Source organism: Cetorhinus maximus, chromosome 15 (assembly GCF_964194155.1).
Source record: "Cetorhinus maximus chromosome 15, sCetMax3.hap1.1, whole genome shotgun sequence".
Classification (NCBI taxonomy): domain Eukaryota; kingdom Metazoa; phylum Chordata; class Chondrichthyes; order Lamniformes; family Cetorhinidae; genus Cetorhinus; species Cetorhinus maximus.
The window spans coordinates 107,402,649-107,417,847 of record NC_135893.1 but is presented as its reverse complement, the minus strand read 5'-3'; the positions used below and the strand labels follow the sequence as shown (position 1 = coordinate 107,417,847).

Genomic DNA, 15,199 nt, shown 5'->3' with positions numbered 1-15,199 from the left:
TTGTACTAGAGAGAGTGTTGCCTGGGCTGGAGAGTTTTAGTTATGAGGAGAGGTTGGATAGATTGGGGTTATTTTCCCTGGAGCAGGAGAGATTGAGGGGGGACATGATTGAGATGTATAAAATTATGAGGGGCATAGATAGGGTAGACAGGAAGGAACTTTTCCCCTTGGTGGAGGGATCATTAACCAGGGGCATAGATTTAAGGTAAGGGGCAGGAGGTTTAGAGGGCATGCGAGGAACAATTTTTTCACCCAGAGGGTGGTGGGAATCTGGAACTCACTGCCTGAAAGTGTGGCAGAGGCAGAAATCCTCATAACATTTAAGAAATATTTGGGTGTGCACTTGCAATGCCATGGCATACAAGGCTATGGGCTTAGTGCTGGAAAATGGGATTAGAATAGTTAGGTACTTGTTTGACCGGTGCAGACTTGATGGGCCGAAGGGCCTTTTTCTGTGCTTAGACCAGTATGAATCTATGACTCTCTAAATAAATACAGTGTAGTAGCCACCACCCTGGGGATATTTCTGCAATAATGTTCTTCGGTTGTTGCTTACCATGCCTCAGTTTTGGCACATTGTTAATATCTGTCTTGCTTCTAATCTACACATGTTTGGTCTCGGATTGGTGACAGTTCCACGTTCGCATATAACATATCAATGTGTCATTAATGTCCACTCGGATCCTTACTGATGACCAAGGAACATGGTGGGTTGGGATGCTGGTCCATGTAAGGGGAGATTTGGGAAATTAAAGGGAAAAGACAGGCAATAATGCAGGGTAGTAATGTTGGTAATGATACCCAGAGTATGACATGAAGGAACAAAGCATACAAACATAAGAGTACACCAGCAAATAAGGTCAGAATAGGGAAAAGTGACAAAAAGACAGAATTAAAGGATCTTTATCTGAATCAATGCAGCATTTGTAACAAGATAGATGAATTAATACATAAGATAGAAATAAATGAGTATGATATAATATCCATCTGGCATCCGCCCATTTTGGGAGACGATGGACTGCGCCCAGGGTGCATCTCAGTTCTGTATTGGACATCACCTATTGTGGCCGTGGAGGCTGATTCGACAGTGGCAATCCCTTCTGCAGCTGACACAGATGACTGGCTTGGTCCAAGGTCGATTGATGTTTTTTCCTTCCAGCGGGATCCTTTTTTGCCATCTGGCCATTTCTTTTGTCTTTTGCTTTTTCCACACCCTTCTGGAGACTGCTTGTCTCCAGGCATTCCAGTCAGCAGAAAGGACTTCCCATGCATCGACTCCAATCCCAGTCAACTTGAGGTCTTGCTTACAGACACCCTTGAAGACGTGGGCGACCTGCTGATCTTGTGTAGATAGCAAGCTCACCATAGAGCATATCTTTGGCGATACGGCCATCATCTATTTAGCTCACATGACCCAGCCATTGGAGTCACCATTGACTCGAGAGCAAACACGCTGAGGCTCCCTGCACGCTGATGTACTTTCATATTCGGCACTTTGTCCTGCCAGGGGATGCCTGGTGATAAATCGCTAATGTAACCCCCCTGTTTAAGAAGGGAGTGAGGCAAAAGACGGGAAATTACAGGCCGATTAGCCTGACCTCGGTCGTTGGTAAGATTTTAGAGTCCATTATTAAGGATGAGATTTCAGAATACTTGGAAGTGCATGGTAAAATAGGGCAAAGTCAGCATGGTTTCATCAAGGGGAGGTCATGCCTGACAAATCTGTTGGAATTCTTTGAGGAGGTAATTAGTGGGTTAGACAAAGGAGAGCCAATGGATGTTATCTACTTGGACTTCCAGAAGGCCTTTGACAAGATGCCGCACAGGAGGCTGCTCAGTAAGATAAGAGCCCATGGTGTTAGAGGCAAGATACTAGCATGAATAGAAGATTGGCTGTCTGGCAGGAGGCAGAGAGTGGGGATAAGGGGGTCCTTCTCAGGAGGGCGGCCGGTGACTAGAGGAGTTCTGCAGGGTCAGTGTTGGGACCACAACTTTTCACTTTATACATTAACGATCTAGATGAAGGAACTGAGGGCATCCTGGCTAAGTTTGCAGATGATACAAAGATAGGTGGAGAGACAGGTAGTATTGAGGAGGCGGGGAGGCTGTAGAAAGATTTGGACAAGTTAGGAGAATGGGCAAAGAAGTGGCAGATGGAATACAATGTGGGGAAGTGTGAGGCTCATGCACTTTGGTAGGAAGAATAGAGGCATAGTCTATTTTCTAAATGGGGAGAGAATTCAGAAATCTGGAGTGCAAAGGGACTTGGGAGTCCTAGTCCAGGATTCTCTTAAGGTTAACTTGCAGGTTGAGTCGGTAGTTAGGAAGGCAAATGCAATGTTGGCACTTATTTCTAGAGGACTAGAATATAAAAGCAGGGATGTGCTGCTGAGGCTTTATAAGGCTCTGGTCAGACCACATTTAGAATATTGTGAGCAATTTTGGGCCCCGTATCTCAGGAAGGTTGTTCTGGTCCTGGAGAGGGCCCAGAGGAGGTTCACGAGAATGCTCCTAGGAATGAAAGGCTTAACATATGAGGAACGTTTGAGGACTCTGGGTCTATACTCGATGGAGTTTAGAAGGATGAGGGGGGATCTGATTGAAACTTACAGAATACTGAAAGGCCTGGATAGAGTGGACGTGGGGAAGATGTTTCCATTAGTAGGAGAGACTAGGACCCGAGGGCACAGCCTCAGAGTAAAGGGAAGACCTTTTAGAACAGAGATGAGGAGAAACTTCTTTAGCCAGAGAGTGGTGAATCTATGGAATTCATTGCCACAGAAGGCTGTGGAGGCCAGGTCATTGAGCGTATTTAAGATGGAGATAGATAGATTCTTGATTGGTAAGGGGATCAAAGGTTACAGGGAGAAGGCGGGAGAATGGGGTTGAGAAACTTATCAGCCATGATTGAATGGCGGAGCAGACTCGATGGGCCGAATGGCCTAATTTCTGCTCCTATGTCTTATGGTCTTATGCCCAAAATTCATCTGAGGCAGTGGGGGTGGAAGCTTTTCTTGGCATGTGTAAGTTGTCTGTGCTTCGCCACTGTAAAGGAGGGTGCTGAGAACATAAGCCTGGTACACATGGGGCTTTGTATTTTCGGTTAGTTTGGCGTTGATCCACACTCGACCTCTCAACTTTGACATTGACAACTGTGGCCTTGGCAATCCTCGTACTGATAACATCCTGACAACAAGGGACAGGTTGCTGGTAATTGTTGATCCAAGGTGTGTGAAGCTGCCAACAGCCTCCAGAGTGAGGTTGCCGATGTTGATGGAAGGTGGAGTCCCTACATCCTGGTCCATAACTTTGGTCTTCCTGATGCTGATTGCTAGTCCAAACTCCTTGCAGGCCCAGGAGAACTGATCTACAAGCTGTTGCAAGTGAGCTTCAGTATGGGATGCCAGTATGGCATCATCAGCAACAGCAACTCATGGACTAGGATATTACACTCTTTGGTCTTGACATGCAGTTTTACAAAGTTGAACAGCTTACCTTCAGCTTTGGCATGCAAGTAGACACCCTCATTTGAGTCGCCAAAAGCGTGCAACAGCAACATGGAGAAAAATATACCGAAGAGAGTTGGTGCCAGGACACAGCTCTGCTTTACAGTGTTTTCTCACTAACGTGGGCAGATGACCCAGCCGGGGGGGTGAGGGGGTCTGGCCTTATAATGATATGCAGATGTATTATAATGAGGTTCCCCTGTCCGATGATGGGAAACGTGGCCTGCCATCAACAGGCTGAGTGAACGATCGCAAACTGGTTTCACGACGTTGTGAAACCAATTTTTGGTCTTCTCGCCATATTGTTCACTCACGCTGCCAAATACGCTCGCGCTAGCCGGTACAGAAAATCCCGGCCAAAAATATATCGAAAAGTAAGTTGTGAGGAGGATATAAAAAGTCTGCAAAGTAATATAGATAGGTTAAGTGAGTGCGCAAAAATTGGCAGATGGAGTATAATGTGGGAAATGTGAGGTTGTCCTCTCTGACAGGAAGAATAGAAAAGTAGAATATTATTTAAAAGAAGAGAGTCGGCAAAATGCTGCAATACATAGGGATCTGGGTGTCCTCGCACATGAATCTCAAACAGCATTCTGGTACAGTAAGTAATTAAGAAGGCAAATGAAATATTGGCTTATATTGCAAAGGGATTGATGTATAGAAGTAGGAAGCCTTGCTACAGCTGTACAGGGCATTGGTGAGACTGTACCTGTAATACTGTGTAGAATTTTGGTCTCCTTAGTTAAGGAGGGATATACTTGCATTGGAAGCTGTTCAGGGAAGGTTTGCTAGGCTGATTCCTGGGATGAAGGGGTTTCTTTATGAGGAAAGGTTGAGCAGGTTGGGGCTATACTAGGTCAATCCAGAGTAAGAATAATCAACTGGCACAGAGCGGACTTCAATGGAGCAAGATCGGAGCTGGGCCAGATAGACTGGAACCAAAGGTTGGCACGAAAAACAGTAGCTGAACAATGGGCTACCTTCAAAGAGGAGATGGCTTGGGCACAGTCAAAGTATGTTCCCTCAAAAGGGAAGGGTAGGACAAACAAATCCAGAGCTCCCTGGATGACAAAAGAGATAGAAATTAAGTTAAAGAAGAAAAAGTGTGCTTACGACAGGTGTCAGGTAGCAAATACAATTGAGAACCAAGCTGAATGCAGAAGGTTCAGGAGGGATGTGGAAAAGCAAATACGAGAAGCTAAGAGGGATTATGAAAAAAGACTGGCAGCTGACATAAAAGGAAATCCCAAAGCATAAGCACATCAATAGTAAAAGGGTGGTAAAAGGAGGAGTAGGGCTGATTAGGGACCAAAAAGGGGATTTACACATAGAGGCAGGAGGCTTGGCTGAGGTGTTAAATAAATACTTTGTATCTGTCTTTACCTACGAGATAGATGCTGCCCAGGCCATGGTGACAGAGGAGGAAACTCCATCACACTAAGGGTTTAAAATTGATAAGGAGGAGGTGTTGGATAAGCTGTCGGTACTTAGAGTTGATAAGGGACTGAGACCAGATGAGATGCATCCAAGGATATTGAAGGAAGTGAGAGTGGAAATTGCAGAGGCACTGGCAATAATCTTTCAATGTTCCTTGGATTTGGGGGAGGTGCCGGAGGACTGGAGAATTGAAAACATCATTCCCTCGTTCAAAAAAGGTTGTAAAGATCTGCTCTGCAATTACAGACCAGTCAGTTTAACTTCAGTGTTGGGAAAACTTCCAGAAACAATAAAATCGGGTATAGAATTAATAGTCACATGGAAAAATGTGGATTGATTCTGAAGAGTCAGCATGGATTTGTTAAAGGAAAATCATGTCTAACTAACTTGCTGGAGTTTTTTGAAGAGGTAACAGAGATGGTTGATGAGGGAAAGGCTGTTGATGTGGTGTATTTGGACTTCCAGAAGGCACTCGATACAGTGCCACACAACAGACTTGTGAGGAAGGTTATAGGTCATGGAATAAAAGGGACAGTAGCAACGTGGATACAAAATTGGCAGAGGGATAGGAAACAGGGAATAATGGGTAATGGGTATTTCTCAGGCTGGAAGAAGGTTTGTAGTGGAGTTCCCCAGGGGTCAGTATTGGGATCCTTGCTTTTCCTGATATATATTAATGATCAAGACCTTGGTGTGCAAGGGACAATTTCAAAGTTTGCAGATGACACAAAACTTGGGAGAATTGTAAACTGTGAAGAGGACAGTGTAGAACTTCAAAAGGACATTGACATATTAGTGGAGTGGGCAGATAGGTAGCAGATGAAGTTCAATACGGAGAAGTGTGAGGTGATGCACTTCAGTACAAAGAACATAGAGAGACAGTATAATATAAAGGATGCTATTTGAAAGATTGTGCAGGAGCAGAGAGACCTGGGTGTATATGTACATAAGTCATTAAAGGTGGCAGGATAGGTAGAGAGAGCTGTTTGTAAAGCATACAGTATTCTAGGTTTCATTAATAAGGACATAGAGTATAAGAGCAGGGATGATTTGATGAACTTATGTAAGACACTGGTTAGACCTCAACTGGAGTATTGTGGACAGTTCTAAGTGCCACTCTATAGGAAGGATGTGAACACATTGGAGAAAGTGCAGAAGAGGTTTATGAGAATGATTCCAGGGATGAGACACTTCAGTTATGAGGAAAGATTGGAGAAGTTGGGACTGTTTTCCTTGGAGAGGAGAAGGCTAAGAGGAGACTTGATAGAAGCTTTCAAAATCATGAGGTGTCTGGACAGAGTAGACAGGGAAAAACCGATCCTGCTCGTAAACGGATCGAGAACCAGAGGGCACAGTTTTAAAGTGTTTTGCAAAAGACGCAAAAGCGAGGTGAGAAAAAACTTTTTCACAATGAGTAGTTAGGGTTTGGAATGCACTGCCTGGAAGTGTGGTGGAGGCAGGTTCAAATGAGGCATTCAAGAGGGCATTGGGTGATCATTTAAATAGCAAAAATGTGCAGGGTTATGGGGAAAAGGCAGGAGATTGGCATTAAGTTAAAATGCTCAGAGAGCCAGTGCAGACACGATGGGTCGAATGGCCTCCTTCTGCACCGTAACAATTCTGTGATTCTGTGATACTCATTGGACTTTTAGAAGAATGAAAGGTAATCTGTTGAAACATAAGATCCTGAGGGACTTTGACAGGGTTGATGCTTGGAAGATGTTTCCTCTCATGGGGGAATCCAGAACTTAGTTTAAAAATGAAGGGTCTCCCATTTAAGACTTGAGGTGAGGAAGAATTTCTAGTTTTCCTTCCCGGAGAGTAATGGAGGCTGGATCATTGAATATATTCAAGGCTGAGTTAGACAGATTTTTGATCAATAAGGGAGTTAAGGGTTCTGGGGGACAGGCAGGAAAGTGGAGATAAGGCGACAATTAAGGCCACAGCCTTGATCTTATTGAATGGTGGAGCAGGCTTGATGGGCCGATTGGTTTACTCATAGATCTATTACAATCCTGCGATCTAATTAAATTAAAATGGTGCTAATGTACCATATAGCAAGTGCACTTTTTGTTCCTCTTTCTCCCTTTACTCTAGCCTGTGGTTAGTATTGGTGCCCCAATACTTCCTAAAATGTTAGCTGGCAAAGCTCAGACAAGGGATAACATATGTGAGAATCCTTAACGTTTATTCCTGTAATATATTCTGTGTTTATCCATCAAGTTATTGAAGGCATACTGGTGTTAAAGTTTTAGCTGCTACCTCAGGTTTCTTTCATTTCAAAGGGCTTGCATCCAATCCCTTAGCTTTTGGAACCAAAAACTTTCACCAACACAGGCAATTAACAGTGACTGCACTTCAAAAGTATTTCATTGGCTGTAAAGCACTTTGGGACATCCTGATGTCATGAAAGGCACTATACAAATGCAAAGCTATGAACAAAACTTGATTACTTAACAAAGATGAGAGAGTTGGATAACAGTGGCTGTCTCCTTGTATGAATCCTGATAGTTCACTATGGTCATGCGGTGGGGATTCCTTGGCCCAAGCTACAGAAAGATCCTGTCCAAACTATTTGCAACCAGTTCCACTGACCAAGTGTTTTTACATTGTAGTGTTCCAATTTTACAGCCAGTTTCTTTTTTTGAAGGACCCTGTCCATAATGCATATTTCTCTTCCTTTTCTCTGATGGGAGAACAGCAATATCTTCTGTGAAGATTGAGGCACTTTGAAAGAATGAAGAAGACCATGCTTATAGTAGATCTTTCTATTAGTTATATTCTTTATAAATTGATTAACTAATTTTGTGTTAAGCAACAAAGAAATTATGATGCACAAAATCTTGAATTTAATGTGCACTTCACAAAGTATCACAGGATGGCCATCTTAAATGCAAAATATTTGTTTTCCTAATTTCCTTCCTGCTTCTTGGTTTCATAAAATAGACCAAAAAAAGCACATGTCAAGATGGCCCAAAGGAGATTAGTTAATTTCTTGGGTTATTGCACCATTTGATTTAGTTAAGTTTATTTTCCTCTTGCTCCATGAGGAAGCACCTTGCTTTGTGCTCACCACTTTTACTGATGTCTTTTATCCACTTTTAAGTGCGAGTTGTTGCTATTAGCAATATTCTCTGTGTGGTTTGTCCTCTCAATGAAAATCTTACCTACATATTTTTCTTTTTCATAGCTGAAGAATGCAGAGTGTATGAACAGCCTAAAACCAAGCTTGTCATTTTCTATAGCTACATGATTAATCTTTTCTCAGGAACAGTAAGTGCTCTCACATATTAGTATGGTAGAAGTTTAGACATGTCATGAGGATGTAATTATCCAGAAACCTAATTCCATTTCTTTTCCCATCTCCAATTGTCTGTTTGTAAATTGATGATTGCAGGCCTGCATTATTGCATAACTGCAGTACATGAATATGTAGTGTATTTTCTGCTTTACACCAGATTTTGGGGTAGAAGTAACATTCAGGCTACCAGCAATCACCACTATTAAGGAGTAAGTGGGACAGCAACTTCCAGAGTTTGTACATGTACAAGTAATCATGAAAATCAGGAAGCTGCTGCCCAAGTTGTCCTGCTCTTACAGATTGCTGTAACACTATCATGCCAAGATGAAACATTGAAGGACATGAAGTAGCATTGTTTACCCACTAGTTCCTCACCAAACAAAGCACAAAATTTTAAGGCTTGTCCATTGGAGTGTTAGCGAATTATGATTTTTTTTTAATGTTATGATAAGTCTTAATAATTATGAAATAATCTGGTACTGAAAATTTACTTTTAAAAGCATGGAATCTCATTCCTTCAGATTTTAATTATTGTTGGAGATTTTAAACTTTTTTTCTAAATTCTTTGTCCCTCTTATTTCACTCTCTTAATCCCAGTTTTCTTTCCTTCTCTTTATTTTGCTTTTGGCACGTGATTTGGCATTGAATTAGAATATTCCAACTTACACTTCTCAGTTTAGAGCCTGTGATTTTCAGTAAGGATCCTCAATTTTGAGGAGACATGCCATTGATTGCCCTGTTTGCATATGTTCCAGATTCCCTGTAGAAGGCGCGTGCTACTTTGGTTCTAATTAACACAAATTGCAGTTCTACAGGGCAAGTGTAATTGTAATGAAGAACAAGTAGCATTCATTTGCAATAAAAACAGAAAATGCTAGAAAAACTCAGCAGGTCTGGCAGCATCTGTGGAGCGAGAAACAGAGTTACCTTTCAAGTCCGTATGACTCTTAATATATTTGCCACTCACTGCAAAATCTGGGCAATGTAGAAAATATATGTATGGAGATGATTAGCTAATGATGAATAAAAGCAAAATGCTGCAGATGCTGGAGATCTGAAAGAAAAACAAAGGATGGAATTCTCCATTTTTGAAACTTAAGTGCCATGGCGGGCAGGTTCTGCAGTGTGTTTCTTGCTGGTTGGAATGGTGGGCAGTTGCACCCGATTATGCGTTCGGAAATTAATTAATTATGCATAGGCGAGAATCTCTCCCAATCACCTGGCGGCTTTTGAACTGATTCATCTGCCCCACCGTTACCTAATGGAATCGAAGGTCCACGTGCCATACTTAAACACCACCCAAGCGCGCACATTTCACTCTCTCCAGCCCAGCTGTCTTGCAGGGGACCTGTGGAGATGTCGGTGCACCAGAGGAAGAAGACGGCTGCCTCGAGGTATTGTTATGAGGAGCACGACAACACCGTGCTGTACCTCAGGGACGGCTCCAAGAAGCACGCCAGCCTCACTCTCTGGCCTGGGAGGCCATAGCAAGTCAGGTCAGCATGGCTGGCAACTGCCTCCGCAACGCCATCCAGTGCAGGAAGAGGATAAATGATCTCATCTGCTCTGCCAGGGCAAGTTAATCTTCAGCTCACTCCAATCTCAGTCTCTTCATGACGTTATGCACTCAAAGGGCTACACTCTTCAGGGATCGCTCACAACGTTAGCGGGGGACACATATATCATCACTGATATCTCACCGATACTTTCACATCAGCACCATCTCTTCTATCATGCTGCACAAACACCATCCTCTGCCCTTTCTGGGGAGGGCTTATTATACACAGGAAGCTTGCATGTTTCCCAACCTCTGCTCCATCCCTTCTCATGACATTCCTTTGTCGTCATGCATTGCAAGCTTGTCCACAACAGGAGGAAGAGATCCCAGTTGGGAGGAGGGACGGCCAACATTACAGAGCTGTCAAAATTTGAGGAGGATCCTGTCGAGCTGACTGGGAAGGACAGGGATTGCTCCTGTGGGGAAGGCGAGATTGGCTTCTCCCAGCAGCCTGCTATGGATAAGACTTCCATGAGTTGATCACCTGCTGACATTCACAGTGAGTGACATGTAATCTTGTATTCTGCCTGCTCATGAACTAATTCTGTCTTCTCTCTCTTACAGGCACCAGCTGGTCAAGGCAGAAGAGGAGGGCCAACATAAGCCCCAGCCACCTCAGAGGACGAAGCTGAGGAACCATCCGAAGAAGATCTGTCACAATGTTCACCCGCACCCTCCACCAGCACAGAAACACACACCTTGGTGGGTCACAGATTAGGCTTGGGGTCACATTCTGGGGAACATGTCACTGACATGGCTTCACAGCACTTGGAGGCAATGACAGCCCAGGTTTCTGGAACTTGGGATGTGGGACTACTGGTGATCAGGCACCCGCTAAGTCTGAGTCAGATGATGAACCTCTGCGAGTGGCCACCGACACGATGCTGGAGATGCAGCAACAGGCGGTGGGAAATCAGGCAGAGATGTGAGAGTCACTCAGCAAACTAGAGCAAAGGATGGAGGAATCTGCGTTCTGTCTGATGTCGTGGCTTTGACATGCGAGCACCTCGAGGTCACCATGGGGAGGGTGGGGGCCAGCTTGGAGACCTTGGTCCAGCAGGTTTTGCCAGATTTGTGCTCGAACCTGCACCCCTCGGCTATAGACGTTGGTGGGATCCATCAGTGGCTAAGCGAGGGAGGTGCGGGGCCCCTTCTCATGCAGTCAGGGAGGGCCCCTTGGGCACCCACAGGGAGGAAGAGTGTCAGCTGGACGCCCCGGGGGCCTCCACACAGGACACTGCAAGGGTGTCCAGCTGCTCAGAATCCCCTCTGCCTGTGACCTCATCTACTCCAGCTGGTCAGGCTGAGCAGGGTGCGTCTGCCCCTGAGCAGGAGACCCTTATCAGGCCGGAGCCCTCAAGGCCTCAGGCCACCAAAGGACATCCGCCAAAGTCATCACAAACAGCAGAGTGTAGCAATCAGACTGCCTGCACCTTGCTGCGAATGTCAGGGCTGCACTAAGGATTAGGGTTAAGAAAATTAAGAAGAATTAACATTACTTCTGGGTCATGGATGCTCAATCACTGTGAAAATCATGCAATTTTGTAGATACATTTGATGCCACTGAGAATGGTTTGATCGCTTGAAGGCGTCGTGCATATACATTAATGTGACCTCTTATAGTGAGGGTGAGCCATCCTCCCACTCGGTGATTGCCTCACATTGATGTGATGCTAACCTCAGTCAAGATCATTATGGGACCGTTGTGTGATGTCAGGGGGATGTGTCAAAATCTTTATTGGGAGTAGTGCGAGGGCTGAAGGGATAGCTGCAGTCATGTCACCTAAGTGGTAGTGCCAAAGCACAAGACCTGGTGAGATCGTGATGTCTTCAACCATCCCTCATATCACTGTAAGCGGTAGGTTCTCATTAAGGTGGCCATGATTGCATCAAGTTCTTTGACGCAGCCTTTACGCTGTTATCTGTTTTAACTTCCCAGAGCACATGGATACAGGGTTCACCGCTGACCTTTCCAGAGATTATGGCCTGGTGAATCATGAGGGTTGAAGGTACAAGTGCCAATGCAGAGCTCATTGTTGATGTGACAGGTTTTAAATCTCTTTCTGAGCAATGGAATAGCACTAAGGGACAGGAAGAATGTGGTCATCTCCCATGGCTTGCACCTTACTCCTCCTGGAATCTTGTGGCTATCAATGTGGCACGTGCATGTCTTCCGCTTTGTGCGTCTTCTATGGCATCCTCACTTGGAAACTGACCCTCGTCTCCCCCTGCAGGTTCCTGGCCCTCCAGCTCTTAATTGTCCAAGGAGCTCTGTCTCCTCTATTTCTCTCTTTCTCTCAAGGGATTCCTCCCCTTTGAAGCGCCAGGTTGTGAAGGGCGCAACAGATCACGACTATGTGGAGACCCTCTTAGGATTGTATTGCAGAGCTCACCTCTGTCCAACCATCGGAAGTGCAACTTCAGGATGTCAGTCATCTGTTCAATTATGGATCATGTGGAGTTATGCACGTCGTTGTACCTCTCCTCTGAGGCACTCTGAGGATGATGCACGGGTGTCATGTGCCATCATTTGAGTGGGCACCCCTTATCCCCAAGCAGCCAGCCCTGTAATTGCTGAGGCCCCTCGAAAATGTGAGATACCTGGGAGTGACTCAGGATGTATGAATCATGGTTACTCCCAGGATACCTGACACAGGCGTGTACATGTGCTTCTGATGATCACACATCAGTTGAACAGTGATGGAGTGGAACACTTTGCGGTTGATAAAAATCAGGGGTTGATGCCAGGGAGCCCTCAAAGCCACAGATGTGTAGTTGATCACACCCTGCATTCTAGGGAAGCCTGAGATAGTTGCAAAACCATTAAATCTAGCAGCCTGGCTATCTTCATCAACTGTAAACCTCACATAATGATGAGCCTTGCTGTATAGGGCATCTGTCACCTCCTTAATGCATTTACGTGTGGCAACCTGCGAGGTGCTGCACAGGTCCCCTGTGGATCCCTGGAACGATCTGCAGGCAAAGAAATAGATTGTGGTGATGAACTTGAGGGCCACAGGCAGGGGATGTCCTCCAGTCCAAGGGGCATTAGATCCGCAGAATGTGGATGATGTGATCCCACCACTTCTCTGGACAAGCGCAGATGTGCGTGACGTTGTCTGTCACTCATCTGCAGGAGAGTCTTCTTCTGTAGACCCTTGGTTGAGTGAGTCACCTCCGTGGTACATGTCTAATCTCCTCATTCTCTGCTTGTTGCCAGGGCTCCCCTGGACCCTGAACCTCACTGTGCTAACTGGTGCTGGGCCCTTCTTTTCCTCCTCCATTCCATGTGCACCATCAGGGTGTTCTGGGGGAGAGATGTCTGGTCGCGGTAAAACCGGAGGCAAAGGGGGCGCCAAGGCCGAGTCTCGCTCATTCAGAGCCGGTCTTCAGTTCCCTGTTGGCCGTATCCACCAGCTGCCGCGCAAGGGTTACTATGCTGAGCATACCAGGGCTCCCGTCAACTTGGCCGCCATCCTTGAGTACCTGATGGCCGTGATCCTCGAGCTGGCCGGCAACGTGGCCCGGGACAACAAGAAGACCCGCATCATCCCCCGACACCTACAGCTTGCCATCCACAATGACAAGAAGCTCAGCAAGCTGCTGGGAGGGATCACCATAACCCATGGTGGGATCCTGCCCAAAATGCAGGCTGTGCTGTTGCCCAAGAAAGTCGGCCACCCCAGCAAGGTTTACGCCTGAAGGGGCAAAATCAGAAAAAGATCAAGAAGGCAGCATTGAGCCCAGGATCCATTCTTGTATCCTCCTCCTCTCTGTGGAATGATAGGTATAACAGAGTAATGAATCATGGAGAAAGATAGTCAAGCTCCCAGTTGCAAATGACATACCACTGTCACATTTGGACTCCTAGTCTTGTCGCTGATACAGCCTTGTAGCTGAGGCACAAACGCAGAGCGAGATGACCAGGATGCCTGACACTTAACATCTTAATCCCACGGAGTTTGGAAAAGTTTTGGATGCCTTAATGACATAGAGCCATAGAAAAGTTACAGCACAGAAGGAGGCCATTCGGCCCATCTTGTCCATGCCAGCCCGAGGACACCCAGGTGCCCTTTCTAATCCCACTTTCCTGCACCCGGCCCATAGCCCTGCAGTTTACAGCACTTAAGGTGCAGATCCAGGTACTTTTTAAGAGTTTAGAGTTTCTGCCTCTACCACCAACTTGGGCAGCGAATTCCAGACACCCACTACCCTCTGCGTAAAAAAAGTTCTTCCTCATGTCCCCCCTACACCTTCTGCCACTTATCTTGAACCTATGTCCCCTGGTTCTAGAATTCTCCACCATGGGAAACAATTTTATCCTGTCCACTCTATCTATTCCCCTCATAATTTTGTACACCTCAATCAAGTCACCTCTCAGCTTTCTTTGTTCTAAGGAAAATAACCCCAACTTATTCAATCTCTCCTCGTAGCTACACTTTTCTAACCCTGGCAACATTCTTGTAAACCTCCTCTGCACCCTCTCCAGAGCTATTATGTCCTTCCTGTAGTGCGGTGACCAGAACTGCACACGATACTCCAGTTGTGGGCTCACCAGTGTTTTATACAATTCCAACATTATACCCTTTTATATTCTATACCTCTGCCAATGAAGGAGAGCATTCCATATGCCTTCTTTACAACCTTGTCTACTTGAATTGCTGCCTTCAGGGACCTGTGTACTTGTATGTCAAGATCTCTCACTTCATCTACCCCTCTTAGTATATTCCCATTTATTGTGTAATCCCTGTAACTGTTTGACCTCCCTAAATGTATGACCTCACACTTCTCTATGTTAAAATCCATTTGCCACTTTACCACCCACTGCACCAACCCATCTATATCGTTTTGGAGATTATGGCTATCCTCTACACTATCCACTACTCGGCCAATCTTTGTGTCATCTGCAAATTTCCCAATTGTGCCCCCCATGTTCACGTCCAAATCGTTAATATATAACACAAACAGCAAGGGTCCCAACATCGAGCCCTGTGGAACACCACTTGAGACAGCTTTCCGTTCGCAAGGGCATCCATCGACCTTTGTTTCCTGTTACAAAGCCAACCTTTTATCCAGTTTGCCACATTACCCTGAATCCCATGGGCTTTTACTTTCCTGACCAATCTGCCATGTGGGACCTTGTCAAATGCCTTGCTAAAATCCATGTGCACAACATCCACTGCACTACCTTCATCAACCCTTCTTGTCACTCCCTCAAAGAATTCAACCAAATTTGTGAGGCAAGACCTTCCTTTAACAAATCCATGCTGACCATCCCTGACTAGTCCTTTCCACATGACAGTTAATCCTATCTCTCAGAATTGATTCTACCAATTTGCTCACCACCGATGTAAGACTAACTGGTGTATAATTGTTTGGCATTTCCTTTGATCCCTT

General features: G+C 45.3%; 1 protein-coding gene across 1 annotated transcript in view; it reads left to right on the top strand.

Annotated features, from left to right (window-relative positions):
* Window positions 1-15,199, top strand: part of tmc7 (transmembrane channel like 7) — an 80,463-nt gene that overhangs the window by 16,827 nt on the left and 48,437 nt on the right. The window contains exon 4 of the mRNA XM_078559170.1: window positions 8,134-8,216. Within this exon, the coding sequence (XP_078415296.1) occupies window positions 8,134-8,216 (83 nt within the window). The remainder of the gene's footprint in view (window positions 1-8,133; window positions 8,217-15,199) is intronic.